This window comes from Rhincodon typus, chromosome 17, assembly GCF_021869965.1.
Source record: "Rhincodon typus isolate 14 chromosome 17, sRhiTyp1.1, whole genome shotgun sequence".
In the NCBI taxonomy this organism is placed as follows: domain Eukaryota; kingdom Metazoa; phylum Chordata; class Chondrichthyes; order Orectolobiformes; family Rhincodontidae; genus Rhincodon; species Rhincodon typus.
Genome location: NC_063348.1, coordinates 34,462,340 through 34,472,674, shown reverse-complemented (window position 1 = coordinate 34,472,674; position 10,335 = coordinate 34,462,340). Strand labels below are relative to the sequence as shown.

At 42.2% G+C, this 10,335-nt stretch overlaps 1 protein-coding gene across 1 annotated transcript in view; it reads right to left on the bottom strand.

Moving 5' to 3' along the window:
• The window catches only part of ampd3a (adenosine monophosphate deaminase 3a), a 41,572-nt gene extending 32,361 nt beyond the window's left edge, over positions 1 to 9,211 (bottom strand). The window contains exons 1-4 of the mRNA XM_048607344.1: positions 8,997 to 9,211; positions 5,449 to 5,674; positions 2,775 to 2,973; positions 578 to 743 (exon numbers count right to left, since the gene is read on the bottom strand). Coding sequence (XP_048463301.1) covers positions 578 to 743; positions 2,775 to 2,973; positions 5,449 to 5,674; positions 8,997 to 9,018 — 613 coding nt within the window. The 5' untranslated portion in view covers positions 9,019 to 9,211. The remainder of the gene's footprint in view (positions 1 to 577; positions 744 to 2,774; positions 2,974 to 5,448; positions 5,675 to 8,996) is intronic.
• Between the last annotated feature and the right edge of the window lie 1,124 nt (positions 9,212 to 10,335).

Below are 10,335 nucleotides of genomic sequence, written 5' to 3'. Positions count from 1 at the left end.
AAGAAGGGTCTAGGCCCGAAACGTCAGCCTTCCTGCTCCTCTGATGCGGCTTGGCCTGCTGTGTTCATCCAGCTCTACACCTTGTTATCTCAGATTCTCCAGCATCTGCAGTTCCTACTATCTCTGAAGCAATAAATATTCATACATTTTACATACTGTTACTTTATACAACTTTATGTTTACTTGTGTCAAAATCAAAACCTGAGTTTTATGAAGCATGATGGTTCATTAACTGGTTATTAGTGCCCAGATTTCAAGTCACTGGCTGGGATTCCTATCACAATAGAAATTGTTAAATTAGCACTCATATCGTGTCCTGCTTCCATTCTGCACAACCCCTACCCCAACCCAATGCCACAAACATGTACATACATATAAACACCTCTAAAATGCACACAAATATACAGACACACACTGAAATAGATATACTCAACATGCATGCACTCTTCCCAATACACTGACACTTAAAAATCCTCTAATATAGTGAACACCAAGATGGACAGACTCAAATACATAGACACAAGCACACGCATACCCTCCATATATACATGCACACATACAATTCAAATCCACTTACCTGGTAAAACTTCATCTTCCTCTAGCCATTGATTGTTTTCAATTGATTGTAGGTACTGGCCTGTTGTTCTGGGAAATAGCTGATAAGCAAGACGCATGTACTTCTTACGAATGAACAAGGCTTTTATCAGGCCTCTGGCAGCGTGTTCATAGTCCTCTACGGTGATCTGGTCAGACAGTAGAGGACAGAACTCATTAAACGTTTCCTTTTTTTCCCCTTCTCTTTCATTGTATCCAAGTCTAGACTTAACTTTTACTCCTAATTCTCAGCATCTCTTGGGCTGTGGAAGTCCTCACCACCCTCAGTCTTCCCAGTTCCAAACTAAGCCTACTGGCCTTAAATTCCAAGTTTGTATTGCACAAGGTAAGAGAAAGTAAGATGGAAAGAGGTTCTTGTCGAACATAAACTCCACTACAGCCTTGAATTTCTGAATGGCCCGTTTCCATACTCTAGAACAATGGTTACCATTGAAACAATCAAATTGTTGCCATAACTCATCTTGTTCACTAATATCCTTTAGGGAGGAAAATCTGTCGTCCTTACTCAGTCATACCCTCAGCAACGTGATTGACTTTTAAGCTGCTTCTCTGGAAATGCCCAGCATGATATTCAGTTGTGTTGAAGAAGGTACCTTATCTCCACCCTATTCTCCACTTTCTTGAGAGAAATTGAGGATGGACAAGCCTTACCAGCAATGCTCACATCCTAATTTTGAATAAATGAATATACCTTATATAATTCTACATAACCCCAACTTGTTGATTTATCTTGTTGCTTCTTTTGTATTCCACAAAAAAAAACTTCTTAGTACGTTTGTACAGAAGCAATATTAATTGACTTGTATACTGTGGTTATTTCATTCAAGGTTAAAACTGCCAATATTTGGAGATGCCAATTGGCACATAAAATACCAGCTACTCAGTCCAAAGTGATCCTTTAGACTAGTGAAAATTGTTAATGCACTCTCTTTAAAAATGTTCGGAGTTTGGTAGAAGGAACGGTGGAGAAGAGAAGACAAAGCCATTTTATTCAGTCACAGCACATAGGTGACACTGTTAAGACTGTGTACATACTCGCCTTAATACTGGTACTGATGAGTTATCTTACTCAGAGGGCAGTTAATATCAGCCACATTGCTAAGTCTGGAGACAAACATGGGCCAGGCTGGGTCAGAATCATAGAATCCCTACAGTGTGCAAGCAGACCATTCAGCCCATCGATTCCCCACCAACCATCCAAACAGTGTCCCACCCAGACCCACACCCCTACCCTATCCCTGTAACCCTGCATTTCCCATGGCTGACTCAACTAGCCTGCACATCCCTGACACAATGGACAATTTGACATGGCCAATTCACCTAACCCGTATATCTTTGGACTATGGGAGGAAATCCACTCAGACACAAAGAGAAGGTGCAAACTCCGCACAGACAGTCGCTCGAGGGTGGAACTGAACCCAGGTCCCTGATGCTGTGAGGCAGCAGTGCTAACCACTGTGCCATTGTGCCGCCCCAAAAGGATGGCAAGCGTTCTTTGCAGATTTCCTTTCCTAAAGGACGTTAGTGTCCTAGGTTCATCTTCAGAATCCATCAGGCCACCATTATTGATTCTAGATTTTTATTCCAGATTAATTTAATACCCTGAATTCAATTCACAGCTGTGGTGGGATTTGAATTACGATCCGTGGTTTATTAGTTTAGTAACATTACAAGTACAAGAAAGTTGGATAAGGCTAGAAAGGGCCCAGACTGTTTCTCACTCTTTCGGAGAGACCTTGAGTTAGATCAAAGGAGTGAACTATGAGTAGATAAAATTATTTTTGTTTCACTTCATTTCATAAGGTAAAAAATCTTATAGAACAGTAGAGTGGTAGTAGGTAGTAGAATGGTACATCAGCTCTGATTCTCATTCCACAGACGATGTAAAGTAGTTCAAATACTTTCTCCTCTTATTTCAGGTTTTAAGAAGCACCTTATAAGGAGGAGAGATAGGGAGGAAATTCCAGAGCTCAGAACCCACCGACTGAAGGCCTGGCCACAAATAGTGGATGCTTAAAGGCTCAAAACTGATGGAGCACAGATATCTTAGTTGTAGGGCTAGAGGACTTTACACACATAGGAAGGATTAAAACCCCGGAGGGATTTGAGAAAAAGATGGATGAGAATTATAAAATCAACTGTAGTGACGTGCTTATTACCCCTGCACAGTAGTCTCCAGTAATGGTCACTCGCTGAAACTCAGGCACATCATAGGGCAGTTGTATTCCAAACAAAGGGACACTCGGAATGGGCGTCTGTGGGGTCAAAGATGGGGAATCCACAACTGAGAAAGTCACATCAGGAGTTGGGATCTGCAAGGACAACGAATGGGATCGAATCAGCCTCAGGCTCTTCTTTCTGGGAAAAGAGAAGTTCATAGAGATGAAGGAAATATGATTGAAGTCTTCTGTTATCAAAAAAGAAAACTGACACAAGTAAAGTTGATTGAAATCGATAACCTGCTTCAATATTCAGAGACTTTGTGGGAGGGTGTTAATTGAACATTTAATACAGAGAGAAAAAAGAACAAACTTGGATCAGGAGGCAAATTACCAACAACATTTACCATGTAAGCAGCCTTAACGTCTCATAGGACTTCACAGAAACAATTAGCAAAGAGAAACTGAGTCACGTTAGGGGACATTAGGGCAGGTGTCCAAAAGGAGCAAAGAGGAGAGGAAATTTAAAGATGGAAATCCAGAACCTAGGACCAAGGCAGCTGATGAAGGATTCAAGTGGAGTAACAAAAATCAGAGGACAGCAAAGATCGCCAAGTGCTCAGGAGTTGGGGGGAATTACTAAGATTAGCAGAGGGCAAAGCTGTGGAGTGATTTGAAGTAATTGAGGTGTTGACAGATTGGGACCCATTGTAGATCAGCAAACAAACAAACTGTGTGCTGAGGAAAAGGAGTGGACTAAGTTTTTCTTTATAAAAGTGAAACTTTTACTGTGTTTCTCCTTTATCATGTGGAGGGATGCCTTAAGCTAAAAGCGTCACTACAACTCTGCCCCCATCTCTTGGAAGAGAATTTGAAGAGTTTATCAGCCAGAGCAAAAGCTCCAGAGCAGGCTTGTCCAACAGGCAGCCCCTTGGCTCTCATGTTGCCCCTTGAGCCTTGTTCAAAATACAGGCCACTAGGGATCCCAGAAGTTGTAGCTCTTCCAATCACAGGCTGTTTCCTTTCAATTCTTGCAACTTCTGGAATCCCTAGTGGCCTGTATTTTGAACAAGGCTAAGTGGCTAGGAGGCTTTCAGACAGGAACTGGCTTAGGGAAGACGAAAATGACAGTCAGATTACTGCCGTTGGGGGCTAAGAGTCGGGCAGCAGAGATGGGGTGTAAGTGTCAGTTGGGGAAGCAAGTGAATGAGATTTGGGTGGGTCATGAGAGAGCGACCATGGTTGGGGGTGCAGTGAGATTGACTGGTGAGTGAGTGATTGGTGGAGGATGAGTGAGTGAGTGACGGGGTGGCGGGGGGCTGAGTGAGTGGGAATGAGCTACACACTCACCTTTCCCTCCTCCTCCCTCCCCAAAAATGTATCCACAAAACAGAGTGGGAAAATCCTAATTGAACAACTCCCTTCTGACCCCCAGCTTGGATTGTGCCCCACAAGAGGTGAAACAGGGTCAGTGTTAATTAAAGCCAATTTGTTAACTGAGGCCAGGTTCCCACCCCTTTCGCTGGGAATCAGGATTTAGGTCTGACCATTTTCTCTACCTAGCTCTGTTTCTTAACCAAAAGAGCAAACAAAAGGGTTCAGTTAGCTCTGCTGCTTGGCACATTTTAATTGCCTTTATTTATTAATTACTCATTTATTTAAAATATCATTTTATTGCTTTGGAAGTTTTTTCTGAAATTAATGTTTGCTGTTGTAACAAAGCTCATTCTTAAAAGTTGCCACTAAACCTGAAGAGAGAGAAAAATTAAAATGCAGCCCTTATCCCTGTGCAAAAATGTTTGGACAGCCCTGTCAAACTCTGTAAAGCCTGCTCTATATTATGATGTCAGACTCTCCCTTGACAGGTGTAGTGAGTGTCAGATAGAGAGTAGATGTTCCCTTTACACTGTGCAATCAGACACTCCATTGACAGGTACAGGTACAGACAGCAAAGTTTCCTTTACATTGTGACATCAGACACTCCCTTCACAAGTACAGTCTGGGTCAGTGAGATAATAAATTTCCTTTTACACTATGCCATCAGACACTCGCTTGACAGGTACAGCGGGTGTTAGATAGAGAGCAAAAGTTCCTTTTTCACTGTTTCCATCAAAAAGTTACAGGTCAGGTAAATCACAGGATTAAATAAAGTAAAGCATTCTCTACTGTGTATCATATGTTGAGAGAATTAAAAAACAACTAGGATTGTTTGTATTAAAACACAGAAGGGGAAGGGGAAATATAATACAAGAGTTCAAATTTATGAATGATTTGAATGTTAGATTCCAAGAAATGATTCCACTGGTAGAAAGGTCAATAACCAGAGGTCACACAGTCCAGGTAATTAGCAAAAGAATCAGAGGGGAGATTTACTTGTATTTAAGTTATAATGACCTGGAATAGAGAGATTCAATAGTTAACTTTTAAAAGGAAATTATATTTCCGTGCTGTATGACCATGAGTCTATATAAATACTTAAGGGGAACTATATTTGCAAAACTACAGGGCAACAGAAGGCAAGAGGAACTAATTAGTTCCTTCAAAGAGCCAGCAGCAGTTGATCCTCTTTTATGTTTTGTAATGCTTCTTTGAAAGTGTATAGGAAATAGGTTTCTTCCCAACATTTCTAGTGCAGGGTCAAACTGGAATCATTTTTGGATAATCATGGGCAGACCTCTTTACTGTGGTCTCTGATTGCTGTTCAGCAATCTCCTTCTGGAGCTCCCTTTCTGTGGCTTCCTTTTTACCAATCGGGCAGTCTTCGGCAATGTCAAACAAAGACAGTGCATCCTTGGTGTCCTCCTCACGCAGAGCAGAAGCAAACACCTTCTCTGCTATAATTCGCACTTGTTCATCCTCCTCTGTCTGTGCTACCTTTGGGAATTGTCTGGGCATTTCAGCTGTGGAGGGAATAAGATAAAGGAAATATGATCGTTGTTTATATTGTAACAGTCATTAGAACATCTTTCACTCTTGTATTTACTACTTCAGTCAAACTGAAGAAGTGAAGGCCCCTCATAAGAGATGCCAGCTTAGGGTCAATGATTCATTGAAGATCCCTGGTCAAGTTAACTGAACTCATCCAGGCACTGCAACTGGGAGTAAGCTTGGCTTCTATTCCCTGGAATGTGGAAGACTAGAGTGTTTAAGCTTTTGAAAGGAATTGATGAGGTAGATACAAAGTAAACTACTTTGTTGGTGGGGGGTGGGTTCCCAAGTTAGAGTGGGGCTGTTCAGGAGAGAAGTTAGAAAACACATCTCACACAAGACCTGGTACGAGTATGAAACTCTCTCACAAAAGTGAGTAGATGGTAACTCAAGTAACAATTTTAAATCAGAGATTGATTGAGTTCAAGCTTATAAAAGATGGGGAGCCAAGGCAAGTACATGGGTTGGAATACAGATCAGCTATGATTTAAATTGTGAAATACTTTTGAGGGGTTTGAATAGCTTATTTTGAAACTATGTTAGGACTGTAAAGCCAGGGTAATAAAGGACAACTAGGAAGGGTAAGAGGAACATCCTGGGATTTTCCTTAATATGCCCTTAGGATCAGGGTTTTACATGTGATTTGTTAGCGTTTTTGATTATTATCGTCTTTGATAATAAAAATACACTGAACTGTCACCAAAAAATCATTACAAAAGGTAGGACAACAAAGACAGGTGATGTTTCCATGAACTACATTGCATAACTTGAAAGAACCCTTTACTGCCATATAACAGAATCAGGAGGGAGGGAAGGATGGCCTGTTTTCATGGTGACATTCTAACATGATACTAAGTGCTTCACAAGACAACTTTATTCAGTTTCTGAAGTCAGTGGATTTAATTTCTGAAGATGCTCTACAACACAGACTTAATGAGTTGAATAGCCTCCCATGTTGTACTCTTCTGAAATTCTATGATATTGTGTTTGCTATTTATTTACATACAGTTCACTTTCAGGAGGGCATACAGTGTTTCCAGATTTTTTGATTTGATTTATTACTGTCATGTACCTCGGTACTGTGAAAAATTTTGTTTTGCGTGCAGTACAGGCAGATCATACCATATAAAGTGCATTAGGGTAATAGAACAGAACGTGGAATACAATGTTACAGCTGCAGAGAAGGTGCACAAACAGTGAGATCAACATGAAGTTTAAAATTTGAGAGGTTCGTTCAGAAGTCTACTAACAGCGGGGAAGAAGCTGTTCTTGAATCTGTTGGTACGTGTGTTTAAGCTTTTGTATCTTCTGCCCGATGGAAGAGATTAGAAGAGATTATAACTAGGGTGGGAGGACTCTTTGATTATGTTGGCTGCCTTCCTGAGGCAGCAAGAAGTGTAGGTGGAGTCAATGGTTGGGAGGTTGGCTTAGATTTTCATACCTCAAAGTTAGTGCTGTTATAGATTCGATACACAGCATTCCACTTAACCACAAATTACATTCCACAGATACAGTTATAACAGTCCATATATGCCCATCACAGTGAACCTTAAAAATTTAAAACCAAGTGACACCATTCTGCATCTTTGATTGATATTAGAAAAAAAAATCAGACTTATCCCACTGGCCCCCCCAACCCATAATTCTGTATCAATCCCAAATTCATCCCACTGCCCTGCTCTCGGTGTCAACCACTAAGTGATCCCTGTGACCTGCTCTCTCCACAGTTCTGTATAACTCTCAAACTAATCCCACAGTTTCACTATCTCCGAATAGCTATGGATCATTCCCAAATCAGTTCCACTGCCCCACTCTTGGCCCATAACACTGTACCAATATCAAACTAACCCCATTGGTCCATTCTTCCTCCAAATCCTTTAATGATACAATAGTTTCTGTCTCAACTATTCCCTGTGGTAAAGTGTTCTGTGCTTCAACAATCCTCTGCACAAAGTCATTCTCCTAATTCCCATTATTATTCACTGTAATCTGATATTGATAACCCAAAATACTCTTTCCCTATTTACTCTCTCCAACCTCAATTACATCTCCTTTTATCATTAACCCACCAGCAGAAATGACCGAGACAACAAGGTGCAGGGCTGGATGAACACAGCAGGCCAAGCAGCATCATAGGAGCAGGAAGGCTGACGTTTCGGGCCTAGACCCTTCGTATGTCATCACGTGAAATGTGACATACTGATTCTCGATCGCAGTACAAACTGCCTTCAGCTTTATATAGAAGGAGACTTTTGTGGGGCATAAACAGAAGTGGACCAGTTGGGTCAAATGGCCTGATTCTGTGCTTCAAACACAATAATGTGCAGCAGCTGGATTTCTAAGACTTTGTTTGCTTTGTGTGGAGATACACGTTATCATGGCATATGGGGCAACATTGTCAGGCATGGTTTGAATGTTTAAACTAATATAAATGTAGAATTGGGAAAGACAGATCTGGGTCAGTGAAAGGTCAGACTGTGCAATCATAAGGAGGTAAGAACAGAAGGAGGCCATTTGGAGCTGTTCAAACCAACCCTTGTTCTTTCCCCATAGTTATACAAGTTCTGCCTTTCGAAGTTTTTTTAATCCAATTTTCTTTTGAAAGTTGCTTTTGAATCTGCTTCCACTGGGTCGTCAGCACAACTTACTGAATAACGGAAAAGTGCTTATCTATATTCACCCATCCCCAATCACACTGCATCCACCCAGCTTCTCTGTCCACCAGTTCCTGACTCTCCGGAAACAGGTCTTCACCAGAACTGCCTGTAACTTTCAAACTGCAGTGAATCGAAAGCTATTTTGACCCCTGCAGTTTCACACCGTCCTGAGTCACAGCAAGTGAACTAATCTCAAGAACTGAGTCTAAGCTAATGGGATAAGATGTTTTGGCTGTCTTTAACTCTTTAGCTCCCGCCTAGTTTTTTTTCTCCTCACAATGGATTTTCCTACATTAATTACAACAGCAAATAAAAATATTTATTTGTCTCTAAAGCTCTGTGTGGCTCTCTGAGGCGGGAGAGGTTTATTTTTCTGGAACTAGGTAGGGGAAGGTAGAAATATTTTAAATATTCAAATTCAACTCTTGCCCAGTCTCCACAGCAGAAACATTCTAATGCAGAAGCAGCGGGACCCAAAAAACGGCTAGTCAATAAGAAAATAAGACATGGGAAAACTGCACACCCCGCCCCCGCCCCCCGATGTACACTCTGCTCTCTCGAACATCTCAGGGTCAGATTATTTATTGCAGGAGCTGACCGTCTGGATCTGAGAAGGTCTCTGTCCCCCTGGCCTTACCTATGATCGGGGTCCCGGCCATGCTCGGTACCGCTCCCAGGTCCCGGTGTGTCGAAGCCGGCGCTGTTTTGCAATGAGCCGCCGCTCCGTGTTTTATTCCCGGGACTTGTGCTATTTTAAGCAGCTGAAGCACCGCCAGAAGCTGCAGCCGAACGGGATCGGCAGCAAATAGCAACCGGATTGAGGGCAGCGGGCATCTCACTCAACTCCACAACCGGGAATGTGAACGGGGCAGGGAGAGCATTTTTAATTCTTTCATAAGAGATCACTAGCGTTGCTGGCAGGGCCAGCATTTATTGCCTATCCTTTCTGCCCTTGAGAAAGTGGTGGTGAGCAGCCTCCTTGAACCGCTGCAGTCCATGCGTTGCAGGTAACACACAATTCTGTTGGGGACAGAGTGTTAAGAATCTGATCAGACAACAGCGAAGGTCCCACTTCAGGAAGGGAACTGACTAGTGTTCCCATATATCTGCTGCCCTTGTCCTTCCCAGTGATAAAGGTCACGGGTACTGTCTAAAGAACCTTTGTGAATTTTTGCAGCACATCTTGTAGATGGTACACACTGCTGCTATTGAGCATTATAGTGGCTGAGGGATTGAGTGGTGGAGTTGACGGGATGGGGTGTAAATCAGGTGCGCTGCTTTGTCCTGGATGGTGTCAAGCTTCTTGAGTGTTGTTGGGGCTGCACCCATCCAAGCAAGTGGGGAGTATTCCATCACACTCCTGACTTGTGACTTGTAGATGGTGGATGGGCTTTGGGGAGTTACTCGCTGCAGTATTCCTAGCCTCTGACCTGCTGTTTTAGCCACTGTATTTAAATGTTAGTCTGGTTAAGTTTAAATTTTGGATTAAAGGGAATGCTTCAAGTTGGAAGTTTCTAAAAAAAAACTAACAAATTAGACTGTAGTAAGTAGCAAACACACGTGATAAGTTCACTAATGCAAGGAGAGTAACCTGAACTGCATTAAATATCCCAGGAGTCATATAGCCTTACAGCCCACCACAACATCAGGACTGAGACCTAAGACCTAATCACTGACACCGGCTCCAGTCACAGCCCAACTGTGAATTCTTACCATCTCATACCTGGCTATATTTAAACTGGAACAGACGGAATCCCAAGTCTAATCACCCAATTGATTCCACCGACGTCACTCCCAACAGAACCACAGACAGTCTAGCAATATTGAGAGCTGTTGTTTGTTCCTTTACAAGTTAAACTTACTGGTTCAGGCAAGTAAAATTGTTCCCTAGTAACCAACAGCAAAACCTCCAACCCTTCCGGAAAGGGCCGCACCCTCTCTCCAGTCACCAATAAGCTAGACAGCTTTCAGTTTGT